Genomic DNA, 12,500 nt, shown 5'->3' with positions numbered 1-12,500 from the left:
ATATTTTCGGGTAGCTTGTGTCCAGGCAGATACTTGACATTCTCGTGCGTTGTGTTGATGATCTCCGTGAGCTTCTTGCCGTCGATCATCTCCTCGTACACGTACATCGTGACACGATCCTCGAATTCCGGCAGCCGTTTGGCATTCACGCCGACAATCTTGGCGATGGCCGATCCCCTTTAAAAACCGATACAAGAATTAAAAGAAAAGTGTATTTCCCCGGAAAATGTAAACAAAAACAAAGCCCAGTTTCGAAACGAAAACATGCTCCCATTTCTAGTTAACCTTCGCACGGCATGTGCCCTCATAAAAACGGCCAAGTGCGTTTTGGGGACAATTTCTCCTCCCATCTCTCACAGCCTTGATAAGATGAAAAATACAAACACCACCCATTTACACCCTCGCTCATTCGGCGGATTCGCAGTTCTCTTCCTTTACGTAACGCTCGACTTTGGGGACGAGTGGGTCCTTTCTTGTGCCCGCAAGGATGTTTTCCTTCACAACGAGCATTCGCTTGGCGGCTCTAGGCACTACTTCCTGTGTCCCGTGTGCGTGTTTTTATCCAGTGCTCGTGCAGGAGAAGGATAACTCCCCGCTTGTATCCTAGCGCAGTAAGCCTCGCTTTCAAGGCCAAATATAATGGATTTCCGGATGGAGTCCTTCACCATCATACTTACCAGTTTCCGGAGCCGACGATGCAAACACGAACTTTATCAGCCATGATACGGAAGCGCACTTGATAGCAGGATCAGCAGAGCAGAGGAACAGCACGTATCGCAGCGAATGGATGGCGGATTCTGTGACGGAACAGCAGCGAACTGTGGATTCTGGGGCAACACAATAGAAACGATGGTTTATGTAATGAGGCACGAAATACGAAACACTACCGTTCGGTTCGGGTTCGTTGCATCCGATTTCGCTGGGCGCTAACACGTGTGCAGCGGAATGAGTTTTAATTTCGCACACGAATGTCCTCCGACACAGAACAACGTAATAAAAATCCCCTGCTAGAACATCCAGGCAAAGCACCAGGACACAGCGAACGGACGCGGGTGGACCAGGATAATTTAACAAAATCAAAATCCAAACTTACTTTCAAGGAGTGTGGCGCCGAAGTAAAAATAATACAACTGCCTCTGCAGCACTACACAACTGCTGCCTCTGCAGCTCGTGTACGTACACAAAAAACCCGTCGTGGTGTGTGTGAGCGGCGGCGAAGGCGTGTGAGTAACGAAGCACCGCTGATAAACGAGCTTGACATTGCGCCAGTTTCTAGTTTGTTTTGATTTTGGATGGCGACAAATAAAACGTGAACGATTTGGTGAAATACATTTTTCGATAGTTTATTGAGCTTCATTCTATGTAGAGATCGGCAATCCATCCATCAAAGATATCGTAAAACACCGTTGCTTTTGAACACTGCACACGAACACGTAGTAACACAGCTAGAGAAGGTAATACTTGGTTTGTTCCAGAAGAGGTAAGTGTTGCTCGAGTTAAGCTACTTCGCTTGCAAATCCTTCACTTCCTGCTCAATATTACGCCTTGCGATGGTCTCGAACCGCTCGCTAAATTCCTTCGTCGAATAAATGCACGGTATGCGGCAGAGTTGCTGTAACAGCTGTTGACAAAGAAGAAGCCTCTGTCCAGTTACCTGACGATATTTAGGAAAATGCAAAAGTCGTGGTTACCTTAAGCCGTGTTTTATCATAGGAACACGTGCCTTGAGCAGGACACTCTTCGCGCAACAACCGTGTATATTGTTGATATTCTTCGGGAGGAGTTCTGCGTTGAGATAAGGTAATGTAGGTTAGTTCTGCTAATGCCAGCTACGAATCCATGAGTCCAACCTACCCCAGTACCAGCAAATCTAGGTCTTGGAAGAATTGCACATCTTCCTCCAGCAAATCGCCTGCATCCGATTGCATATCACCCAACAACCGCTTCACGTTGTTCTCGAGTGATTTCTGGAAAGGCAAACAGATTTTTATGACCACGGTTGCGTGTGACAAAGCCTACGGCCTCTCGCTTACGTTGTCCAGGTTGGCATCCGTGAAAAATTCTTCCACTGCCGAACAATTCTTACTCATACAGTCTTTGTCAGCATCAAAATGGTAATACTGGAAAAGTGCTGCCAACTGGAGGCAGACACTCGCACCCGTCAGATGGGGGATCTTCCTTCGAATCAGCTCCGATTCCGTATGATAACGTCGGCTCGTATCGGAGTACTGAGAACGAAGCTTTGCCAACCACTTTTCCGACACATCTGGCGACAATTCCAGAGCGGTGCTGATGTTTTCCCACAATGAATCCATGAGCAGCCAATCAATCACTATCCAGCAGCGTCTTTTGTATCCTGAAACTGAGGCAGAGAGATTCTGAGATCCTGTTCTTCTTGCTAACCTTCGACTCCTCGTTAGTATGACTAACGTCATTGATTTTGTCATCCTTTCCTGCTATCCTCTGGAGAAACATGCGCAGTAGTCATGTATTTCATCGTAATATACACACAGCCTTCGAATCAAAACAACGTGTTTTCCGGTGAATTGCTGGTTTCGCATGGGTTCAATTTGTAAGATATTCACAAACTTCACAGTTTATTACCTTACACAGAATGGCACGCAAGAACACGAATAAACTTCTGAAAAGGACTAGCATCGATACTAGGCATAAAGCTGCAAAGCGTCAGCCTTGTCCATTCAAGGCGAATATTCCTAATAACAAAAATGTAAGTAAAAGCTGCCGCATGATTGCAGATTCTTTAAAATTCGGATATGTACATATTACATTCCTTATTTTTAGCTACATCGCACAAAACACAAATCGTTGAACAATAACTCAAAGCTTATGAATCCGGCCAGCATTCAAAAACATTATGAATCGCCACGAGGGGCAGCAGGTATACGAGTGGTTTGTCCGATCGGTTGAGTATTTTGTTGTAATTTATTTCTTATTTCAGCCAGTAGCTGCACAGACGACTCAGTTGTTCATCCTATTGTAATAGATGATTCAGATGAAGAGAACGTGTTAAACACCAGTGATCAGCCACTACTCTTTTACGAGGATCGTCGTCCTGGAGCAGGAGATAAAATCGAAAATGGTATACCGTTGTATGTCATTGGTTCACCGAGGTATCGGGATTTAGCTGAAGATGAGATCATTGTACTTGATAGTACGTTAGAGAACACACACATAGCTGATACAGACGGGCCGAAGTGCAGTGAATCCGGGATGGTAGTGTCAAGCAGTGTGGAGTTGGATGTGGTATCTCAAAAAACAGTTAATACTAGCGTGATCGACCTAGATAGCACGCAAATAGGTGATACGGATGAGCCGAATGGCAAAGAGCTTGGGACCGGTGCGCCCATGAGCGCAAAGCAGAACGTAATACCTCTAGATGCAGTTTATACTGCCGTGATCGATCTAAGTGACGATTCTGCAGAGGAATCAGTGGTGCCAGAGCCAGCCGTAAATAAAATACCTTTGGGGTATGATATTCGAAAAAGAAACGTTACAGGCCAAAACAATTCCAAACCGAAGCCCGCCCCAGCTACATCCTGGAAATCGAAAGCTATTAAAACTAGTCCACCAACAACAACACCTTTAATTATAGAAGAAAAGCCGGTGACCCCTGGCAAAAGGATGATTATTATCGATGGATGCAATGTTGCCTATAGGTACGTATACCAACTATCAAGTGTAGCAAGTTGTTTCTACATAATTCCTCTCTTTAGCCATTTAAACGGAAAAGCATTTTCGGTAAAAGGACTGCAGTTGTGTATAAATTATTTCAAAAAGTTGGGCCATGAAGTATCTGCAGTCGTACCACAGTACAAGTAAGTAGCATAAAGTGCCAGTAATTTGAAGCGATACAATGATCAACTATTCTATTTGTACATTTTAAAGAATGAAAAGATTCCAAAGCACCGACCAAGATTTACTAAATAAGCTTTGCGAGCAAGGGTTAGTTGTATTGGCGCCGAGTAAGACCCTTCCAGGACAATGTTCATCATCCTATGATGATCGGTAAGTAAACTCTAGCGGCAAATGGATATTTGCTTAACAGCATGGCCATAAACACGTGTCCCGTCTTTAGATTGATCCTTCGGATAGCTGAGCAGTTCGATGCAGCTATTATATCAAACGACAATTTTCGTGATCTACTCCACTGTAGTCCAGGTGAGCTAGAGATTGCGTATTAGTAGATCCACATGCCATAATCTTAAATACACCTCTCAATAATCCCCATAGAATGGCGCCAAATCATTACAACCCGCGTAATCGGTTACACCTGGGTGAAAGACTGCTTCTTCCTACCGGATGACCCTTATGGACGTCAGGGTCCTTTGCTGCAAGAGATCCTTAACCGATGAAATGGTTGAGAGTTGTTGATAAGATATAAGGCCAATAGATATCAGTGGATGTTGGAAAAGTAATCATTGGAAAAGTAAAGAAACCTTTATTGAATTAAAATGTTTACAAAGCAAACGATCAACTGGGAAGACTCCTACAGGCCGAGAGATTTATGATGGTACTGTGTTATTTTCCGGTTCCCTGCTATTGATTACTTGTTCATATGATGGTGGAAGATCTGCAAAGAAGAATCATTTCATGGGCAATCTTGCAGACAATCATTGATCTTCCTATAGCTACCATGTCGGACTACTCCTCCTGCTCTTGGTGCTGCGCCGATGACAATCAAGGTTTGATTGGTATAACCGTTATTAGGCGGACGCTCGCGTTCATCACTAATAATATGCGGGGATCTACCATCGCCGGTATTTGGAATTGTATACACTATTCCAGGTTGCTGACTATTTGGGCAGGTTGTGTTCGCTATAAAGAAAGCAGCGATGAAATCAACCTCATATGACTTGCACAAGATGCCTTCGACATACCTGCAGTGCTATTCGCTTGGATGTTACTAAATCGATTTTTAAACCTTCGGTCGTACAACCACTGTAAAATTATATTAAACAAACAGCAATTTAGGAATGACAATTTGATGAATCAACATATCTTCGAGCACGTGCAGGAATCAAGCTGTTTATAGACAGATTGAGATTCGTCACCGTTCAGGTATCCATCGACGTAGCCACACAGCTTATCGTCCGATAAGATATCGAAGGTAACGAAAGGCAGTGCACATACAAACTGAGATTTACTTCAAAACATCTAATGCGGTCAAACAGGGCTTCCGAAAGACGGACTGGGTCTTTGAACGGAGCTTTATATCGAAACTGCGTTGTCGTCTTCACTGTGTACAGGTACATCTCACTTGAAAGCGGAGCGGTTACTTACCACGGCCAGCCAAATGGCTATAATTGAGAGCACTATCACCGGTATCACGACGTATGCGGCCATTTGTCGATTGGTGCCCGGACAGGATATCGTTTGCCCGTGAGCAATGGCTTGCGACTGAGTGGCTAGCGATAAAATTAAAGCATACACCTCAATCCACCCGCCCAGGGCGTGGTTGGTTTATCGTCATTTAAGGAAACGGATATAGGAACAACAAACACAAGCGGCGCGAGTTCTCCATCTAGAATCGAACAGTGAAATCACCGACAGGACAGTTTTCGGATAATCTTCGCGAATAAAACACACAAGCACGTACACATCGGTTGTAAGCATATAATCCCCGTTTTGTTATTTTGTGTTTTGTTTTCAAATCCACTTTACCACGTAAAATATATGTGCGCGTCCGCGACTCTCCCTTTTCCAACGAACTTGCTATACTCTCCACTATCAGCAGTAGTTGCAGCACCTACAACGTGGGTCCGTAGTGATGATAACCACGTGCTACGTGTTGCGCTGTTGCTGCTAACGTTCACGCTTACCGTATCTGACTAAAATAGAAAGCAGCATTTACGTAGAAAAACTCAAAGGACGATAGAGAGCGAAGCATACCATTACATGAATCTTGATTTTAATCGGAATCGCTATGTTTGGCGGGAAATTCAAACGGGATTCGACCACCCCATGTTGTGTTACACCTTAAGAGGGTGGATATCCTGACAGCTTGTCGATACTCGCGCAACGGGTGTTAAACACCTTTTGAGCAATACAGGTCTAATAAGAGAGTACACCTGGGACCTTTGCTAGCTTAGATTTCGTGACAAGAGGTTTAAAAGCCGGCCAAAGATTAGTGCCTTTATTCTCACTAGTTATATGAATATTACCGCGGTCATCTGGTCGCATGTTTTTTCTTACTTTGAAATGGATTCGATTTATATTATCAAATTTCTCTAGGTGCTTGTATCGACTTTTTTTAGGTTTAGCGGTTTTTTAAGGTTTTCTACTACTGCCATTAACTACTAGTGTCAATGGAAATCTGTTGAATTCCATGGTCTCCGGTGCTGTGGCGCATTTGTTTCAACAATGTTCTATTATTTCGAGGTTCATCTATTTTTTGTACATATTATTTTGATTGGATTTGCCTCCTCGTGGGCTGTATGCCAAGACCGAGGTGGAGAAGAGATGGGGAGGGAACTCTACCGTAGTGCCGTGGACGCATAAATTTTATGTGCTGCTAAAGTGTGTTATGTTGGAAAACTACTGTCTGTCACTGCTCTGTTACTTTTACCTCCGCACGGGGTGCAATCCGGATGAGTCGAAATGAAAAACATACTTTCCTACGAATAGAAAATATCATTTGACGATGGTTTGCATTCGCGACTCCTTTCAAAGTTAACGCGTCGTTTCCCTCCTCGCACGCCTTTCAGCAACCCATCACGATGAAGCTCTCGGGTGCAGGCCCCTGCTAAAACCTCAAGAGTACTCGTATTGCTGCTTTCGAATTGAGAGGGAAAGAGAACATTCGATTGGATGTCTTTCTATCATTCGTTGTTAGTTTGTTCCATTGTCTAAAAAAGAAACCGCGGCCATTGGTACCGATCGGTCGGATCTTTTGAAGGGGGCTGGTGTCTTAAAATTGTTGCTATGTAAATTCCTACTTACATGTTCCTACCTAACTCCTGATGCTGCGGTTGCTCCAAAACGGGTGCATTCTCACGGCCCTACATCCGACCCTCGTCTTGTACAACCTATTTCGAATTGATGTTATACGTTTGTGTGGGTTTTATCAATTGCTTTGCTATATGTTGCTATCTTGCTATAATAAGCGTGGTTTCTTTTATCTTTATATTCGTTATTCGAAATTATCAATTCAAGATGAGGAACGTGTTCTTTTGTCTGTTGCCGTTGTTGAGCGTTGATTCCGGTTGACTGATTGGATGATTCCGATCGATCGTCTTCATTGACTTACTCTCAACAAAAAATAGATCAATTCCACTGCTCACCAAATTTGCCGGTAAATCCCTTGATGCGCTACTAGCTGCTCTCTCTTTCTGAGTTAAATTGTCAATATAAACCACACAAGCCATAATACGATCCATAATTAATTTTGCTCGTGCTTATAAATCGGTATCTTTTCGCGCTATCGCTCTCTCCATCGGGCGCGCGCGCTATCGCGTGTTTTCGATAAAAATCAAAGAGATAAGATTTACAAAATTCCGTCGAGTTACGCTATAAAATATAAGCCCTTCTCTCTTACAAAGTAATGCAATAAATATACATTTTAAACACTAATATATGGCATTTATATCGCGTAGACAATGGATGATGGATGGGTGTGTGCGCGTTGCCTCGGTCTCTGTTTAGTTTGTCTATTGTGCCCACTCGGCTCTCTTCATAGTTATCTAAAGGATGCAGTTTGGGGGGAAGGGAACTCGTCACAACAAAGACGGTGGGCCATAAGTTTCGAATTCAGTTTCCCGTGATTGCCGACATTTCTCTCTACTGTAGCACGGATGCTACTTCATATAGATTCTAGCTTACTATTAATGTATCCTTCTTTAGAAAGAGATGAATTTTTGATTTTCAATTTGGAGCTGGAGGAGATACCAAGAACTTTAGAAAAATATTTTCTTCACTTAGGGGAAACGGAAAGCAGTACATCTTGGTCGTGATCTTATATAAACACACACACACACACACACACGCACACACACACACACATGCAAGAGGATTATGATCATCTCTTGTACACGATTGTAACATAACGTTTGCCTTTTATCAGGGTGTGTATTCTTATCTAAAGCGCGTTATACATAAAATATAGATTTTCGATCAGAATCGGATCACGTGTAGTACAGAGTGAGAAGAGAGGTGAAGGGAAAGGGAGTAGTACTTAGGTGTAGTGTTGTAATAAAGCAGCATAAAATGGGATGAAGTGGGCAGCTGCTGTTTGGGCGCTGAAGTGAAGAATCTATTGGATCCTAGTCCCTATAGCTGAAGTAGAATGTTTTCTTTGCATCTATTGCATCCGTTTGATGTGCAGCGACAGGTAGGAGTAACGGCAGTGAAAGTGTGCGGACGGTAGTAGTGGGTACTGCTGCTACAGTGTACAGGCACTGCACCCTCTTCCTTCCGAATCGAATTCCTTCCCACCACACACTACTACTAGCTGCTAGTATAGTCCATCCTGTGTATTTGCCGCTGCCGCACTCGTGTCGCCGTGCGAATGTATCTCCTGGAGCAGCTCCTTCTCCTTCCTTTGCGATGCCCTCTTGTTCAGCAAATGCGCGGCCACAACACCGCGTGTACCGCACACTTTCCGCGCCATTCGTCTTACACCACACTCTAACGGTGTCCAAAACTCTAGAAAAGGCCTTTCTTTTTCTTACCTTTATCTTTGCCGTCCACAGTTCTGAAAGTATCAGGAGGGCGGAGAGTGAGGAGGGCGGGGAGAATAAGAGGAAGAAAAGAGCATTCAACAGTTATTTCATACAGTATACTGGTATAGTAATCCCATAATCTAGAGCTAACGAGGAACGAGGTGATAAATGATTTAAAAAACGAACAAGAGTCTTACAAAAGAGAAGCGCGCTCGCGTAAAAGCATACACGACCACTAGGGCCACTTACTACTGCAGAACAGAGAGAGAAAAAAATAAGGAAATGAACAATGAAAGGCCGCACAAAACAGGGAGATTGAATGCATATTTCGGAAAGAAGAGCAAAGGATCAAAGGATCGAACCAAATATCTAATACCAAATATACATTCTTGTGAGAAACATTGTTGAAGCGAGCGCTTCAAGTAGAATCGAAGAATTTGCACAAAAATAACGAATGGTATACATGCGGGAATAATGGGAGATCATCATCACGGTGGTAGGCTGAAACAAACTCTAAGTTCTCGATAAACATGCACAGCAACGGAATGCAATGCCCACGGGCTTGTGTTAGATTGGTAGGTATAGGTAGGTAGGTGGGGCGTAGGGCGCTGGGTTGATATGGTTTAGTGAGTAAGTTAAGTTCATGTTTGAAATGATTAATACCTCAGAGTACCCGTGAACACCGGTGGTTAACAGTTCCACAAACATACACAGAGAGAGAGAATGAGATCCCAAGAGTAAACAGAGATGAGAGCAGAAAGTGTGCAAAATTATCAACAGATCAATACCGAGCAGGAACAGGAGGAGGGTGATAGGATGATTAAATAGAAGTAAAAGACGACGACGTCGCGTCAATTTTGTAATTTTTTTTTGTCAGATTTACAGTACCATTATGCATCTGTTTGTATCGTTTATTTGGTTTCTTCGTGATTTTCGTCAAGAGCTTATATGTTTCTTATCCGCCCTTTTCCGTTAAGCATTTTGGTTGATATAGTTTCATTTGTTTGTCATTGAATTTGCGTTATTCATTATTATTTAATATGTTGGCCTGCACTAAAAGACGTAGGACACAGATCCTCCTATACAAACTACAAGTGAATATAGAGTCAGCATAAAACCTCCGACAGGTCTACTCTAGTCCCTGCGTCTACAGCAAATGAGCGCAAAAACGCAAAAAGAGATACACTGAATGTTATAGGGAAGCGTAAAGAAGGAAGAGTATTAAGCGATGTAGCATTGTCATATCCAAAGCATAATCCTAGGTATTGAGTATTCTTTTTTCGACCGAGCGAATTTTAAACTAATCTTTCTCATCGCATCTTACGATTGGATTTGAATTTGAAGTCTCTAGTACTCTCTACTGGTTTCAGGTGCTGTTTATAAGTCTATTCGAGGATGCTAACCTTAATGCTCTCAAATAACTAGTTCTCGATAGATCAAGAGTGGTTAAATGATTCCAATTTAGTGTAGCTGAACTATAAGCTCTTCGCTTTCTGTGTTCCAAACATTTGTTTTTGGTCGCTGTCTATCCATAATATTCAATTGGCGTGTACCACCCATGAAAGACGAACATAATAGAGAATGAAGTAGTTATTACACAGCGTAAAAAGGTGGGTGCCATTTAGTGAAAGTAGTGAGTTTAGTACACTAGTGGTTGCGGCGTGGTTTGGTGAGTATATATTGTTGAGGAATGAATTCCGCGCAATGAAGACATGGCATTGTATGGTGGTGATGTGGTTGGTGGTTAGTTCAGAGCTTTTGCTCCAGAATACGTTTGCGTTCCGAAAGATAGTAGGGAAACCACATTCTATGACGCGTTATGCTCTTGCGGTGTGGTACGACCACAGCCTCCGGCGGTAGGTACCGTGGGGCTGTTGTTATTGTTTATAGCGCTATTGAGCGTTGCAGTAGAACCGGTAGCACCCACAACGCCTGCACGGACGGTGTCGGGCGCTCCGAAGCTAGTATGCCGCCGCAGCAACGATCCGAACACGCGCCTGCCCTTCGACTCATCGGAACTTCTTGATGCAAGAGACGCGGTCCTGGAAAGCATTCAGGGTGGGGGCACATTGGTTTGTACATCAGTTTTGGGTATGCTCGCTCCACAAATCATACACATTTGTTACACAAGAGACTCATGGGGCTACATAAGGGAATTGTGTCACAACGAGAGTACGCTATCGCGAAACGCAACCTGCTATTAATGCTGCCTCTACACAGTGTGCGCATATGCTTTACTTTCACCAACTTCATCTCTTCTCCTTATCATACGCGCTTTATACAATAAGCCAATTTTACGCAACAAATATGCTAATGCACGAAATTGCCAGTGTGTGTGTGTCTGTGCAGATAACAACAAAACAAGCGGCATGTTCTGTTTGAGGGGGGGATTGAATTTACAGGGGAGTTGTTGAGTGGTATCGCAATAAAGAAAGGAGCTCCGCATGCAATATTTGTTCAAATGGATTGGGGAGAGTTACTCAAAATGTGAGATTTCAAATTTCCTATCTGTAGTTGTGTGTGTTTGTCAGTTAAAATCGTCTGTGATTAGTATCGATAGAACAGTGTTTATGATAAAAATGTGTTAATAGATACTACGCACAAATTCCCCGAGGTCGGAAGGGTGGTCCCACTTCTGTACAAATACTGAACCCCCGGGCTTTGTACAATTGCTTCCACGTACATGTTCATCTAGTGCAGTGTGTCAACAGAGTGGTAATCGTTATGCGTAAGAGGGAACAACAATGTAAAAACATCCCTTCTTCGCGTGAAAACATCAGGTGGATGGTGAAAAAATGCAAAATATTAAAGAACATCCCGTCGCTAGGTTACTCACACAAAAATTTCTTTTCCTGTGCATGGAATCAATCAATAAATAGGGAGATAGAGTGTGTGCGTGGTTTAAGCCAGACGCTCGTTCAAACAGAAGCACAATGTTAGTTGCAACATTGGTGCAGGTGTTTGATTCGATACCCGTCGATTATCGAGACCATGCGTTTGGTTTTGTGTTTTGTTGCGTATTTTTACCCCAACGGTTGCGCGGGAGTTTTGTTGGTAAGTTTTCGATTTGGTATTACATGTTGTGTGTGGTTTTGTTGATTCGTTTTGATGAGAAGGGGTTTCGGTAGTAATCAAGAGGAAAAAAGGAATAGAAGAAGAAGAAAACAACCAAATAAATTTCCGTTTTCGCAGCTTGGTTTTCTGTTGTTGTAGAACAATTCACACACGAAAATGAAGGGTACAATTGCTTAATAACGTGTAACAACGAAACGAAACGACACTCAACTAAAACTAAGGAAAGGCTGTTTGCGCAAGCATTCAAATCAAAGGAGGAAAACAAACTGATAAAAACAAAGCATTAAAAACGTTCATCTTAGCCATCATGATAACGATATGATTTGGTTTGTCGTTGGATGTCCTCTTTCACAATTTGAAGAGCAACAGTTTGAGCACCAACAGGGCATTGCAAAGTTAAATCTAGCAAAAACCGAAACGGAGAAAATGGAAATGAAGTAAAAGAACTAGTAATCCACAGACGACAGCTAGCAGAGCACAACAAAGAGCTTCATTCCAGAGAATCGAAAAGAAAAATATGTAGCGAACACATCCTTAACAGGCAAAACTGTAACAATGACCGGAGCGAATGGATATTTATGCAAGCTATCGTTACAGATGGCAGCAGGCCTGATGCCTCACTTTTGTGACGAGAACAAGTGTGTAACACTGTACATTAATTTCAAAAAACAAAATGTACACCAATAACAGACAGGCAGGACCACAGTAGCACAGTGGCTTCATCAAAAAACCAAAAGCAATCGAATG

At 42.9% G+C, this 12,500-nt stretch overlaps 3 protein-coding genes across 15 annotated transcripts in view; 1 reads left to right on the top strand and 2 right to left on the bottom strand.

Annotated features, from left to right (window-relative positions):
- Positions 1-1,177, bottom strand: part of LOC125956877 (glycerol-3-phosphate dehydrogenase [NAD(+)], cytoplasmic) — a 6,598-nt gene extending 5,421 nt beyond the window's left edge. The window contains exons 1-3 of one of the 2 annotated variants that reach the window (XM_049689141.1): positions 1,094-1,177; positions 678-827; positions 1-177 (exon numbers count right to left, since the gene is read on the bottom strand). The exon at positions 1-177 is cut by the window's left edge and continues 1 nt beyond it. In XM_049689141.1, the coding sequence (XP_049545098.1) occupies positions 1-177; positions 678-721 (221 nt within the window). In that variant the 5' untranslated portion in view covers positions 722-827; positions 1,094-1,177. Of the gene's footprint in view, positions 178-677; positions 845-1,093 lie in introns of those variants that run through there. The other variant, XM_049689142.1, reaches the window with a different exon arrangement.
- A 127-nt stretch (positions 1,178-1,304) lies between these two features.
- On the top strand, positions 1,305-5,516 carry LOC125956867 (uncharacterized). 6 transcript variants are annotated; one of them, XM_049689127.1, is made up of 9 exons: positions 1,305-1,480; positions 1,608-2,541; positions 2,614-2,728; positions 2,803-2,899; positions 2,960-3,677; positions 3,735-3,836; positions 3,907-4,026; positions 4,097-4,179; positions 4,252-5,516. In XM_049689127.1, the coding sequence occupies exons 2-9, from the start codon at positions 2,474-2,476 to the stop codon at positions 4,371-4,373; spliced, it is 1,425 nt and encodes a 474-aa protein (XP_049545084.1). In that variant the 5' UTR covers positions 1,305-1,480; positions 1,608-2,473; the 3' UTR covers positions 4,374-5,516. The 6 variants fall into 6 exon arrangements, with proteins under 6 accessions (XP_049545084.1, XP_049545083.1, XP_049545087.1 ...); XM_049689126.1 differs by having other exon boundaries at positions 1,305-2,042; positions 2,105-2,541; XM_049689130.1 differs by lacking the exon at positions 1,608-2,541.
- Positions 5,517-5,620: 104 nt separating this feature from the next.
- LOC125956856 (septin-7) overlaps positions 5,621-12,500 on the bottom strand; it is a 19,036-nt gene continuing 12,156 nt past the window's right edge. For all 7 annotated transcript variants that reach the window (XM_049689098.1, XM_049689094.1, XM_049689091.1 and 4 more), the window contains one exon: positions 5,621-8,710. In XM_049689098.1, the coding sequence (XP_049545055.1) occupies positions 8,662-8,710 (49 nt within the window). In that variant the 3' untranslated portion in view covers positions 5,621-8,661. The remainder of the gene's footprint in view (positions 8,711-12,500) is intronic.

The sequence above is a fragment of the Anopheles darlingi genome, chromosome 3 (genome assembly GCF_943734745.1).
Source record: "Anopheles darlingi chromosome 3, idAnoDarlMG_H_01, whole genome shotgun sequence".
NCBI lineage: Eukaryota > Metazoa > Arthropoda > Insecta > Diptera > Culicidae > Anopheles > Anopheles darlingi.
The sequence above is the reverse complement of the archived record's forward strand: the minus strand, read 5'-3'. Positions and strand labels throughout refer to the sequence as shown.

What these genes read in the sequence shown, in the direction of transcription:
- LOC125956867 (XM_049689127.1), top strand. Translation starts at nt 2,474, where the DNA reads ATGCGCAGTAGTCATGTATTTCATCGTAATATACACACAGCCTTCGAA. An exon ending in ATATTCCTAATAACAAAAAT is followed by an intron (nt 2,729 to 2,802) that starts GTAAGTAAAAGC and finishes CCTTATTTTTAG; the next exon opens with CTACATCGCACAAAACACAA. An exon ending in GGATGCAATGTTGCCTATAG is followed by an intron (nt 3,678 to 3,734) that starts GTACGTATACCA and finishes TCCTCTCTTTAG; the next exon opens with CCATTTAAACGGAAAAGCAT.